Source organism: Limulus polyphemus, unplaced genomic scaffold (assembly GCF_000517525.1).
Source record: "Limulus polyphemus unplaced genomic scaffold, Limulus_polyphemus-2.1.2 Scaffold1461, whole genome shotgun sequence".
NCBI lineage: Eukaryota > Metazoa > Arthropoda > Merostomata > Xiphosura > Limulidae > Limulus > Limulus polyphemus.
Genome location: NW_013667071.1, coordinates 207,950 through 222,185, shown reverse-complemented (window position 1 = coordinate 222,185; position 14,236 = coordinate 207,950). Strand labels below are relative to the sequence as shown.

Sequence of the window (14,236 nt, the reverse complement as noted above, 5' to 3'; positions counted from 1 at the left end):
TATAAAGTAAAATTTACTAACCACGTGCATAGTGCATATCCTGGCCTGTCCACTTTCCACACAAAGTCCAATAAAAAGTCACCATTTACATCCTTTTCCTCCAGCCACGACCATTTGAACTTGTTCTTTACCTTTCCTTCTATGCTACTGATATCCACCGACCTATCTACTTGTTTGTACATTTCATTTGATCTATTATCGCTTCGGTAAACACCTTTGGATAGATAAGACTCTTCAATTGTCTCGCTCAATAGAAAGGTACACAAAAGAATGACCGCATTTTCTAAAGCACGTTTTCGAGATAAAATCTCGTTCACATGACATGAAGTTTGCATTATAAGCATACAAGGTCTCGTATACACGCCAGCAAGGATTGCGAGACTACAAAATGGCGGCGCCCTGTCGCCAAATGTAAACAAACCGTGCGATTGCATAAACGCTTACCTGGTGGCATGGAACACCAAAATCCGATAAATAATTTTAAAAAATGTGTTTCTCAGGAAGAAAACCGGAGGTTTTCAGGATTTTATGTAGGTTGAAGGCTATGAGAAAATTGATGGTTACAGTTGAATTTTGTATACCAGTGTTGTACAACTTTCATCTAATAAAAAAGATTGAGAATGGTTCAGAAAGTTCTGTGTATGTAAGTGAAAGTCCAGAAATGTAATTTTAGATTGTTTTTCCTCTTTAAAATGTGTTTTATGTACAAATGTTCAGAAAAGTTATTTAAATTTTTCTGTAATGTTTCTTGTAGTTTTCATTAATTTGGATGCTGGTAATGTTCTTTTCATATTTCAGCTGATATTATTTCCTGTGTTGAATTCAACCATAGTGGAGAGTTACTTGCCACTGGTGACAAAGGTGGAAGAGTTGTAATTTTCCAGCGTGATCCAGAAGTATGTTGATCTAATTATGTATTAAACAAACTTGTATGTAGATCTTGTAGTTTTCATTTGAAGTTTTCTTAAGGTGCACATTTGTATGCTGTAGCAATGTAAAATTATTTCTAATTTAAAGAATTATATTATTGAAAATGTTATCTACAGTGATAATTTATACTCTATGCCATTGATTTGTATTGTGTTGTTTTAAATATCTGAAAGTTATTTATTCAAAATCATTAAGTTTTATTACTTAAATTTTGATAATATAACTTGTTACTGATTTGAAAAGTGTTCTTAATACTGTTCAAAAATAAAACAATTTCTTTGTTACTGTTTACAACAGTAAGATAACTACAGTAGTAATTGAGCTATTTTGTAAAATAAGCACTTTTTTTAGTATAAAGATTATTTAATAACTTCTTCTGAATATTGATATTAATTTTAAACATAATAAACACGGTTTTGAAAATGACTGAACAAGTCGTGTTTCAGAAGAAAAATTTAATTTTAATTGTTTTAGAAGATTTGTGGCTTGATTATTTGTCATCTATTATTTGGTGTTGTTAACATTCTTAGCCTTGTCCTCTCTCTTCAACAACCACTTTTAATTTGACCAGTTGAAGTGGAGCATGCTTGTTCATAATGTCCTTCACTTTGAGATCTTATGGTGAAAATTTTCCAGTTAAGTGCAATATGTATTACCATTCTTGTCCTTGTTAAAGTTAGTCAGAACATTCCTAGTATGCACAAACTGTGTGTTTGGAAGGATTGCTTCATTGTTGCAGAAGATTAAAGGGGCCATTATGCTCAGTGTAGACAATCCACATACATCTTTTTGCCACATCAGAGCTGACAGCCTTTCTAAACAATCCATTCATCCCATTTTCCAGACATTTCCACATAAATGGGTTGATCTACAGACTTATTTTGCATCTTTATCAACCCAAGCCATAAAATAATTTTCTTTTGTATGCAGGATCCAGAATTTTTGCAGCTGTAGGATTTGGGTGAAGTACAAACTTCTTATGTATGTTGTAATCATTAAGGATTTTCTTCTTTTCAGTGTTGGTGACAGGAGAAATTGGTAATGTAGTTGTCAGGTGCTTTTTCTAGGTTTTTGAAAACATTCAGAATAAGACTTACTCATGGGGTATCAGATGTTTAACAAGAGTCACTCTTGGAGTATCAGTTTCATTTAATGACAGACTCCAAAACCTATATTAATTTCTCAGCTTTTTCCCAGAGATGACACTGTCCATGCTTTGAGTTTTTATTGTTTTATCCAAGATAAACATTGCTTTTTAAGAGATTGGTGGAGAATGAAGGGAAAATTTTTCTTGGACCTGACATTTAAGACAAAGCACAGTGAAGCCCTAAAAGGTTTTCAAAGATACTTGGTACAACCTTCTTCTGGATGTCAGTAAAGAGTGCATTCAGAATATGAGAACTCTAAGCATCCTTTATATAATAGACACGTATTGCATTCAGTAGAGGCATTATCAACTGGCATTGGGTTGAAATTTGTTGATCTGAACAACATACTAATAAAAGTTTGGTCAGTTGATAATATTTAGTTATGTATTTGTAGCAAATACTGTTCCTGCTAGCAACTCCCAAGCATGTCTTTACTATTCTTCTGTCATAAGTTTAACAAATGCTCTTATGGTGAAGCTTGAGCAATGTGAAGTTGACAAAGCAAGCTAACTTTGTGATAGAAAGGCCATGTTTCTGACTGGCAAGTTAGTATTGTCAAAATGATCCTTGTCAGGATACACTTTGTGAATTAATTCATCATTGTTTTTAATAACATGCATTGTTTTTTGTAGGGAATGTTGAGATAGATTTACTCTCTTTTTTTTTCTGTTACTTGTATAGTTTCAGTTTTGTTTTATTTGATGCTTGGTTCTCCATTTGTGGTGTTTCTAACTTATTGGTTAATATAATTGGGATTATTGAAGGAGTAAATGATGAAAACTGAGCAGGATGTGAATACAAAAGGTAAATAATTTTTTAAAATAATGGACTAAACTGTAGTTTTCCAGAGTATCAGCATAATTCTTTGGAATGTACTTATCAAACTTTCGTGTTAAAGGAAAAATTGCAGAACTGAAAGAGAAAGGTACGAGGTTAGGTGAAGATATTATAGAACTAAGAAAGAAACTTGAAAGTGTTTTAAAATTTAGGCTACTAGGAGGAAAATTCTGGGTTTACTAAGATGCATGATGGAAGAAGGCTAGAGCTGAAGATGCAAGTGGCAGTAATTTAATTTGGATGCTGGTAATTGTAACATCTCTAAGATGTGAAAGACAGAATTTTTTTGTAGAAGATTTTATAATTCAGCATACTGATAGTTACATTTAAAGTTGCATGCAGTAAAACAAGGGTTACAGTTGCTTACCAAGAACAAAAGTTCAGCATGTTGTGAAGATAAATAATAATTTAATGGTAGACAGGAAAAAAGATAGTTTAGAATTTTTGTAGGCGTGTTTAACTTAATAATGCTTGTGATGAGTGGAGTTTTTAAATAATTAAAAATAATTGTTCCTGCTATAAATTGTCAGCTCATTTTTTAGAAGTTTTTTTAAAGTGTTTGCAGACAAAAAATTGTAAACAAGCATTGTTTTGGAGATTATTAAGTATATATCTAGATCAGTAAGTAAACTTGCTGGATCTATGGAATAAATTCTCAAATGTAGTGGTATTCACTTAAGTAGGTTTGAAAACAGTGTGTTTGGGATACTTTTTTAGTGACTATTTACACTAAGTTTAGAAACAAGGAAGTAAAATATTTTGACGGATTTTAGAAGATGTAATTATAATAGATTAGTAATGTTGACAGATATAGAAGTTTGGTTTGTAGTTAACATTTTAGATGTCATGGTATTACCAAGTCTTTGTTAAATAAAGATGTTATTTTAGAAAGGTTTTTAATTCTTCTGTGGGTATTATACTAATAAAAGTGAAATAATGTGAAGAAAGTATGTGTTGACATTCTGGAAAGAAAAGAAAAACTTATTGACATGTTCTATATGTCATCTGACAGTAATAGCAGTATGTTTAAACAGAATAGTTAGGCTGTAAATAAAGTAGGCTTACTATTATTGGAAACTTTAGTTTTATGAATAGTCTGTTATCTTCACATAATGCTGAAGTATTTGAAGTTGTGGTTTACTTGCTACAGGAAGGTTTTTAAGAGGTTGGTAGTGTAGATAATGATGAAAGTCTTCCGGATATATCCGGAAATCCGGATATTTCTAAGATTTAAGTGGTCCATTTTGTTATCATTAGGTTTAAAATATTAGCTCTTTTTGAGTCTTTGTTTCCAATTATTTTACAATAAACAGGCTGGGGATAACATTTATTAAATCACATAGCTTAAACTAAACTAATTTGATCATGGAGGCTCTGCAGCCTAAAAAAAGATATGAAATTTGGCAACAAAAGAATCTAAAGCCTAACAGATGTTGATCAAGGTGACGCCTTGTCATTTGTGTGTTTGTAAATCTTTTTCATCTATGTAGCATTGACTGAGTATAATTTAATTTATATTGAGGCTTGACTAAATAAACTTTTAGTTTCTATTACTTCTGATATATATATGCTTTTATAATAACAAAATATGAAGTTTTAATGTTTGTTCTGAGAGTTTTATTTTTTTTTTTTGTCGTCCAACCCTGAATTTTACTTTTTTCTAAGATATGAATAGTAATTGACTAATAAGCATAGCAAAATCAAAACACAATCTTAAATACACATTTATGAAATTATGAATTTTTTTATCAATCAGAACATGCTTTTAACTTTTGTGAGAAAATGGGCAGACTACAGTTGTTTTCGTTGAAAGTTGAATTATAAAGTAAATTTACCTACGCTAAACTTGTTTACTTATTTATTTTGCTTGTACTGAGAAATTAATTTATATAGAGTCGTGCTCTACATGGTCAGATGGTTAGGGCGCTTGACTCTCAATCTGAGGGTTGCGGGTTCGAATCCCCATCCAACCAAACATGCTCGCCCTTTCAGCCGTGGCGACGTTATAATGTGACGGTCAATCCCACTATTCGTTGGTGAAAGAGTAGCCCAAGAGTTAGCGGTAGGTGATGATGAGTAGCTGCCTTCATTCTAGTCTTGTAGCTTTGGGCGAAACTCAAAACAAATATAGAGTCGTAATTTCAAGCTCAAACAACTGCAATTGAATGTTATCCATATACGGCTATTAGCTGTAAAGAGGAATACAAAAAACATATCTGTTTTAAAATAATATTGTAGTTTTTTATACGTATTATTACCTCTGAAACAAAACAAATCAATAATTTTTTCGTGATATGCAACTGCTATATCATTAAAAAATTTTGCAAAAACAGAAAATAAAGAATACCTACAAAATCTGTATCACTGTAGTATATATCCAATCTCCATTTGTGAAATTTAAACTTTTCTTACAATTATTAAGAACCTCTAGATAAATGTAAAGAAGAGTGTACAACGATATGTCTACCACGCAATATCTCCTATAGACAGTGCTGACATATGATGAAGTTTGTCGTAAATTCCAGAAACAGGCATTTTTCTTATTATCTTATTGAAAGCTATGCATTTTTAATTCAGTTGCTTGTATTCATATTTCGCTAGAGGATATTTCAAGATGCCATGTGATAGGCATGGCTTAATAACCAAAACCTTCTTGAAAGTTTAGGAAAGGATTTGACCACAATAAAAATAAGAAGTAGGCTAGAATACTCGATGAGTGATTTGTGAATCTGTTACACCAGATGTTTAATTATGGAATTAGTAAATTTTCTAGTCAGCTTGTATGTTAATTTCAATCAGTTATGATTTCAGTTTTTGAATATTGAATTTATGTTTCGACAAAAAAATTAGAGATACGAGAAGTCCTGTGCACACAAGAAGGTTAGTAAGTGAAATTATTGTGTTATCAGTGTAAATTAGTTAAACTAACCGAAGAAGTTGTAAGAAGATAAATAAAACGTTTTCCCTATCATTAGGTGGACTGTAACTTTTCATTATGTACATATATATATATATATATATATATATATATATATATATACATTGCTGAAGAATAAAAAAAAACTTCGTATTAAAAGCATTACAACAATTCTGAAGTTTGTTTGTAATTAAGCACAGAGCTACACAATGAGCTATCTGTGCTCTGCCCACCACGAGTATCGAAACCCGGTTTCTAGCGTTGTAAGTCCGAAGACATTCCACTGTGCTACTGGAGGGGGGCTACAATTCTGAATACATGTGCTTAGGCAAGGGGTGGGGTGCGATCGCACCCCCTAAACTGACCCGTATACGTATAAAACATAATTAAAAGGTGTAAAAATAGCTTCAGATGCCATTAAATGCACAATTTTCAGTGAAAAAAAAAATCTGTTAGGGGCATGTTAGGGGTTCCTCGTCATCGAATCCTTGGAATAGGAGTCACAACTAAGATAGTTAACGCGATGTCACAGAAAGGTTTAGCAATTATTTTCAAATTACAGTAATTAGCAACTTTATCTTCGAATATCGTGAAGAGTCCATTTCTATGTCTTGTTTTGAAAATTCGTGCAAAATTACACAAGACCTATATGCACTAGCCGTCCCTAATTTTTAACTGATAAACTAGAGGGAAAGCAGCTAGTCAATAGCACCGCCAATTCTTGAGCTGCTCTGATGGAAAAGTAACATTTGACCGTAACTCTTATTACGCACCCACGGTGCCAAGTGGTGAACACGTTTTTGCAGCAACGGAACGTGAACTGGTTACCTTTCCAATTTCACGGATCAGCACGTAAGCCTCTAGACCACGCCCGTTCGAGGAGGTTCGAGCTTTCAAGAACGCCCATAATTGTACACAAATATTTGGAATCGTACATAACTTCAGGCAATTCCAAAGTTAACATTAAAAACTGAAGTGGTTTTTTGTTGTTGTTGTTGTTATTGTTACTGAACTGCTGTCAGTTTCAGTAGATACGTATGCAAAGATAAAAAGAAAATTCGTAATAATAAACCGACTTTTCCATCAACAAATGTATTCTTACTAAAAATTTAAGATAGTTTGAACATTCAACTTCAATATTTTTATCCACTATTGAACCTCAATACCTTAGTTCTTTAAAAATATATTAACGTAGAGAGGAGCAACTACAAATGTGAAATTTTGTCTTGTTTTATAACAGACGGCAAAACATGTGTAACATATTGCTTAGAAAGCAAATTTTTTTTGTAAATATAGTCATAATCGTCAAACTGACAGGTTCTTGACCATGAAGCGGAATTTAAAATAATACTAACAGAATGAAACTAACTTACGTATCTGAGTGACTTTTGTTACTTAACTCTACATAGAACATATAGAAAAATGATTATATTGGAGATGTCAATATATCTGTACCTTCACAGTCAAGTGTTTATAGTCTGTCAATAAAACACATACCAGTTTTATGAAGTTATCACTAAAAAGATAATTATAATTATTCCATAAATTTACTCTATTATTTCTAAAGCTAGTATAAATTTTTAACATATAAAGTGATTATACAGAAACTAGGAAAAGAAAGTACATCGAATGACGAAGGTTATGAAAAAATCGATGTAGCCAGTGGTCGCAACTTTGCTACGGTTTCTATTTCCCACAGTGCTCGGTGAAGTTACGTCACCGTGACGCTGGGGTAGGGGGTGTGCGCCATTTTGTAAAATCTTTGGCCAACCCCAAGGAAATCTGATGACATCTGTGAATTTTTACATATGATACTCTTATATTATTTAAATCACCTGTTTTGAAAATATTTCACGGTGACCTACAGCGATATATTTCAACCATCATGGCAGGTAAAAGCATACTATTCGTTTGTCGGTAACCGCTTCCGGAAGAGTAGTGATAATATGGCCTCTTTCGTTCCGAAGATGGTCAAGTTTATGGAAAGTTGTAGTTACTTACATGCTCATAATCCTTTTTATTCATATTTTGTAGGAAATGGGGAGATACAGTGGTGTTTTTCCCAGGTAAAAGGAACATCGGATGATGACGTAACCGAAGGTAAGTTTCTTGATAAATTATTATTATAGTCATAAAAATGATTGAGTGTGTGTGGCTCGTAAGTATAGTACTAGTAGTGCTATATTATATATCTTATAAGTATATTAATGTTACTTGTTAGTAGTATAATAGTATTCTAGACTACTAGTACTAATAATACTGACACTCCGTACTTCTACTTGTAGCATTAGAAAAACTCTCACTTTCAGACATTTCATCTGCCAAAAAGTGTCATAAGTTTAAAATTTAAATATACAGCGGATTAGGGCAGTGGTTGATTGTCATGTTAGAAAAAAACTTAACTTTAGTTTTAGGATAATCATAATCCAGTCCTTTTCACAAGTAATAGTAATTTACATCAAGTTTGGAAGTTTTGTACAAAATGGTCTTAATGTAACTTGCAAGTTACAAATGTACATAATATTTTAGGATGTAGTGTTTCATTTGGTAAGCTACTTGTATAGAACTTAGAAACAACTATTGTAACTTATATGGTATCTGAATGTATAAAAAGTTTTTGTTAAGAAGAAATACGCAAAATTTATAATAAAATATTATTGTCTTTGCATAAGGCAAGCAATGATTTGTTTGTAATTCTACAAAATAGTTGTTAATTTAAGTTTGGAGCTTAGCTTAGTGTGTGAAAGTGAAAAAGTTACTATAAAAACTGATTTATAAGGAGGTTTTCCTAGGCAAGGACATTGTGACAGCTATAGGTCTAAAAGGCTAATATTTTCTATATAACTGGTTTAAAAGCCACAATGGTGTGATAGGAAGGTTGTGATAAACATATCCAGTGAAACAATATTTATCTAAAAGTTTACTTGCTTTATTATTTTAGACTTTCTTGTGTGTGTTTTTGATTTTTCTCTAAAGAACTAGATCAGAGTTTCTCAAACAATGGGTTGTGGCCCCCTTGGGGTTGCAAGCAGGTTTCCAGGGGAGTTACGGGCTGTGGGCACCGAGTCAAAATTTCTTTTCTTTTTTTTGAGTCCGAGAAGTGCACGTGTCACTTTTGTTATGAATTATGATGAGGTGCATCAAAACATCAAGAATTTTTTCCTCCCATTTAGAGATAATGGGAAGGAAGGGGTTGCAATGACCAAAGCCTGGACCTGGTGACCATCTGGCAAATCTAGCTGAGAAACACTGAAATAGATCAGTGATTAAGGAAAGCATATAAATGTTTTTCGAACAGTCCTAATTGAATGTATTCAAGTATGTTATAACTTTATAAAAGTTTTTTTTATGTTTTGTGACAAGAGTGCTGCAACAAAAAATTTACTACTGAAAAATGAAATTTTTTTTTTGTAGTAAAGAGTTCTTTTATGCCTGTGGTATTTTTGATGTTTTTATAAATGCTAGTTTTGTTAAAACAGGGTTTGATAATTTTAAGGTGACCACCCAGTATTCCAAAGGCCCGATAGTCCCAAATTTTTGGTTTTCACAATATAGTTCAAAACTGAATGAATAAACAAATTCTTAGGTCCATAATAGATGAATGCAATCTCAAATGAAAAGTTTAAAGGGTACATCTTGGTGGAGATTTGGGGGTCCAGCCTACTGTGGAGGCTAGCTCTAGAAATATTTAACTTGACAATGTAGTGTACAGCTCAATACATTGGCTTGGTGTCAAGATAATTTTACTGACTGGAACTTTCAATATGTTTAATGAGTCGGGGATATAACTTTTGTTGTCACAGCACTATGGAATAAATATATTGAATGTCCATTCTCTCGAAAGAGCTAGAATCCCAAATCCAATCCTGAGGTGTTTTTTGTCATAAAATTTCACAAATCTAACCACACAATCAATTTAACATTTTAAATGTTAAAAAAAAAAACCTCGTCAAACCGTCGGGGGTTTTGGAATAGTGCGCCCTCAGACTAATGGACTGCACCAATTTTTATTATATAAGTTAAATTTGTCATTTGGTAGGCCAAAAAAAAAGTTCATGGATGCTTCTGATCTTTACTAGTTTTAATTATTCCAGCAGTTGAGTAATCAAAATTAGGTTTTCTGATGGTTGCTATTGTTGATTATTCCAACTATACAAGTAATTGAAACACTATTATATTTGTTTGTTATTAAGCACAGAGCTACGTAATATGCCTATCTGTTCTCTCCCTACTTTTAGCTTTGGTGATTTGGGGTTCTTGGGTTCAGATCACACTGCCACCAAACTTGCTTATCCTTACGGGAAAACTTGCAAAGACTATCTGCCATTGTCATTAATTTTGAACTGCTGACCAAAGGAAAGGCAACTAGATGTCAGAAGCTTTTGCAAAGTTGTTTTTTTTTTCTTGCCTGTGTATACCGTGGTTTGAGGAACACTGCAGTAATGAAGTGTAATTAATTGATTAATGGGACTGTTGGCTAATCAGTTAGCAAATACCACTAACTGCCCAGCTCTACTGCATATGTCATTAATAATAACAATTCTCTCACTATCTCAATAATTATTATCATTAATTATAGTAAAATATCAAGTGATTCATAACATATTTTGTACATTACTGTTAAAGAATTTTAATTTCACTTTTCAAGCTACATTTTTACCAAATAAATATTACTTGGTTTAGAATGCCACAATTTTGAAAATTCAGAGCCACTTGGTGATATTTGATGATTTCGCGAACCACAATAATTCTGCACGTAGTGTTTACATGTAGTAAATATATAGACCTCTGACGTATCATGTTTGAAGGATATTGTCTATTCACGTAACAACAGCTTGTATCACTTCACCAGAAGCCATATTGAAACGCAAAAGATTAGCGTAGAAAAGGAAACTAATGAAGTTATATTTTGACTTTTTTTTAAGTACAAGCTACAACACGAACAGTTTTAAGCATTATACTTTTTCTGCTAATAAAAACGATAACAAAGTTCATAAGTTTTAAAATGGTTGAATAAAATTTTGTTTATTAATTTAGATATTTAAGTATTTAATATAAGTTTTAGTCTGTATACTTTGTATCATTCAAGCGTAATTTTGGGATATTTTGACCTTTATTTTGCGCATCATATCACAAACCTTGTCGATGGTCTACTAAAATCAAGGCTAGTAGTCTTGTATTAAAGTGGAGCCCCCCCCCCCCCAGTGGCACAGCGATATGTCTTCGGACTTACAACGCTAGAAACCGGGTTTCGATACCCGTGGTTGGCAGAGCACAGATGGCCAATTGTGTAGCTTTGTGCTTAATTACAAACAAACGATTAAAGTGGAATACTCTTCAGAAGGTGAGTAAAAGAGAATCGAAATTTGTAATGCTGACAAGATTGTGTGAGATCAGTACATATAGCATAAGCTGAGTGATCGATCATGTACGTTACATTTTGCTTTATTTTGTTTTGCATAAAAATAAATTGAGGGGATGAATGGCATTTTGCCTTATCATGGTTTTAATATTAGAAATTTCAGTTATCCTCTAATTGTTCCAGTGATTTTGTCCTCCGTTGTTGTGTTTCGTTATGTCTGATTAAATATGTATTTTTATTACCATTTTGAAGTTGTTTTTAAACTTTTTATGGGGGAGGAGTATTTTAATTTATTAAATGTACACGTTCTTTTTCATTACTTTTTAATAACATTCAAAGAATTTATGGTACCCAATTTCCACTGACAACATTCACACAGTTGTCTTCTGACGACATCATAGGAGATACATTTATTTCATCCATGCCAACGAATGCCCCTCAATTTATTTGTAACTTACATCATTGTTCATCAATAGTAATTTAGACATAGTGTGTTTAATGTGTGTCGCTTTTCGTATATATTACATGAGTTACAAATAATTACTACAAAGTCATTCTAATAACATTTATTGTTTGAAATACATTTTAAATGTTCAACCTCATTAACTAGCATTATCCTACTCTGGTTAGATAGATTTAAATAGGATGAATTACCTAACTCGAAAGTCACCCTTAGCATCGTAATCATGTTTGAGTCAAATAGACCTAACTTTCGTATGTTACAGTTGCATAGCATTTGCTGTAAATGTGGACTGCGCGACAGAAATAGAAAACACAAGTATTTGATTGTGAGATACATATACATACTTAAATATATTTGACATCATAAAGACCTTCAAATAAATATATTTAATTGTTCTCGAGAATTTATAAGGATCTGTTTTCTTGTGGCACAATCTGAACATAGGAAGGTTGATTAGTTAATATTAAAACCATTTTGGAGCCTCCATGTCACTACATCCGGCCATGCTCTCTCGGACTACCGTGCATCGCAGTTCCATTGTAAAAGGCTCCGATGTAAGGCTGTTATGTTCAAAGCACACCACACCTTCCTGCAGCTTTCCGTAATCCACACAAAACATGTTCGCCCTTTCAGCCGTCTGATATTATAATATGATGGTTAATCCCACTATTCGTTGGTAAAAGAGTGGTGATGACTAGCTGCCTACCCTCTAGTCTTTTACTGTTAAATTAGGGACGGCTAGCGCAGATAGCCCTCGTGTAGCTTTGCGCGAAAATCAAAACAAACCAAACGTAATCCATCTTGTATACAGGGACGACAGTTTCCCAGCGCCCATTTCAACAGTCCGGTTACACAAAAATTCATAGAAGATGTGCCTGGCCCCTTTACCAGTTCGTCTTCATATGGAAGAGTATGGATACCTTTTTATTTCTCCAGCTGCTTGAGGTATGTGATGGTTGAACTGATATATCGTGGAAGCACCTTGTGTATACTTGACTTGTGTCACTTTTCCAGATGGAGATCCTTCTAGATTGTGTTTCATGCTATTGCCTATGACACGTGGACTACTTTTTCCACTGAACTTTGTGTATGTAGATTCTCACCGGTTATAAGGTTCTACACTTTGGTTACCGTTTCTTGGATACTAATATTTACAAGTCTCTTTCTCGGTGGTCGTGGGCATATTCACTTGTTTTCTAGTGCCAGTGATTTGGAAATTTTAGATTCCCGATATGAGCACATTTTTATGAACATTTTGAATAAAAAATGGTCACATACACTTCCCAAAAGCGATCAGTTTTCGGTGGCATCAGAATCTACGTAATGTCAAAATGTAGTTCTAATATATTCCGTTCCACCACGACTTTATATATGTTGTGGTTGTTGTGTGACTTGCTGATTTACTTATTCAAAGACGTTTTAATACAACGAACTCAACTCTGTATTTTCTGACCTCCGGTTATATATACTTAACCCATGTTCTTCTTAATCAATATTATTATGTGTGAAGATAGAATTAGTGAGTGAGAGAGAGAATAGCTCTTTAGCAAGTATTTATATATTTAACAGTGTATATATCTTCGCGATTGTAATATCAGGACTTTCGGCGTTACATGCGAATTCATGAAATATTTATCAGAATGTAACTTAACATTATCTCATGTTACAACCATGTTGACACATGAAGTTTCATATAAGACTAAATTAAACTTTTTACTTTTTCATACTTGGCAAATTGGTAAAAGCACAGTTTCTATGCACTGTTGACTAAATATTGTCTGTGATATGACTGATGGGGATGAGGGAAACTTTTCTCACGACGACACTTACGTTTCATGAATGGCTATGGCAACAATAATTACAAATAATGTATATGTCATTTATCTAATAGTGATGGAATGACGCCACAGTAAATATTTGAAATGTACTTATGGTTAATTTTAAATTTATGGAAAACAATTCACAGTTATACACCTCAAAACTCATGCAAATCTTGTCTAAAAAATTTCAAACATTGAAAGTTCTATAAATGTGAATTATCTTGGATTATGCAGAAGACGTTTGGAAAACGAAATATAATCCTCTTTCTGATCTTCCTATAGGAAACAAATTCTCCCTCTAACAATTTATTTACTAATAAATTTATCTAAAATCTTAAAGCCAATTTTCGACACTGTTTATCTTGTCAATCATCTGTAATATTTGCATTAAATACTCTCACTTAGTATTTATCGTCGTAAAACATGTCACAATCCTTAATAAAAATAAATGCAGTGTAATTTTGATTAAATACATTTTAATGACTTGTAAATAAAATTACCGAGTAAATAATCATGATTCTTTCATAATCACATTGCAACACTGTTACCTTTAGTAAAGATACATTACAAAAAAAATCATTTGCCCATTTTTTAAACGACATACGATTAAAAGATTTCCTCATAAACATCTTTGATTTATCTGGAACCGAACTGATAAATTACTTAATTTTAATTCACTCAATCTGGCTTTATTATAATGTACTCTATATCTATATACGATGTTGCGTCATCATTACGTCATTAAGGAATATAGAAAAT

The 14,236-nt window shown here is 32.7% G+C and overlaps 1 protein-coding gene and 1 long non-coding RNA gene across 2 annotated transcripts in view; one reads left to right on the top strand and one right to left on the bottom strand.

Moving 5' to 3' along the window:
• Nucleotides 1-798: 798 nt before the first annotated feature.
• The window catches only part of LOC106463688 (serine/threonine-protein phosphatase 2A 55 kDa regulatory subunit B alpha isoform-like), a gene marked incomplete at its 5' end in the record, with an annotated part of 39,835 nt that continues 26,397 nt past the window's right edge, over nucleotides 799-14,236 (top strand). The window contains 1 exon segment of the mRNA XM_022391268.1: nucleotides 799-896. Within this exon segment, the coding sequence (XP_022246976.1) occupies nucleotides 799-896 (98 nt within the window).
• LOC111086821 overlaps nucleotides 12,650-14,236 on the bottom strand; it is a 19,369-nt gene continuing 17,782 nt past the window's right edge. Inside the window, exon 3 of the long non-coding RNA XR_002611536.1 lies at nucleotides 12,650-12,662. This is a non-coding gene — a long non-coding RNA (uncharacterized LOC111086821). The remainder of the gene's footprint in view (nucleotides 12,663-14,236) is intronic.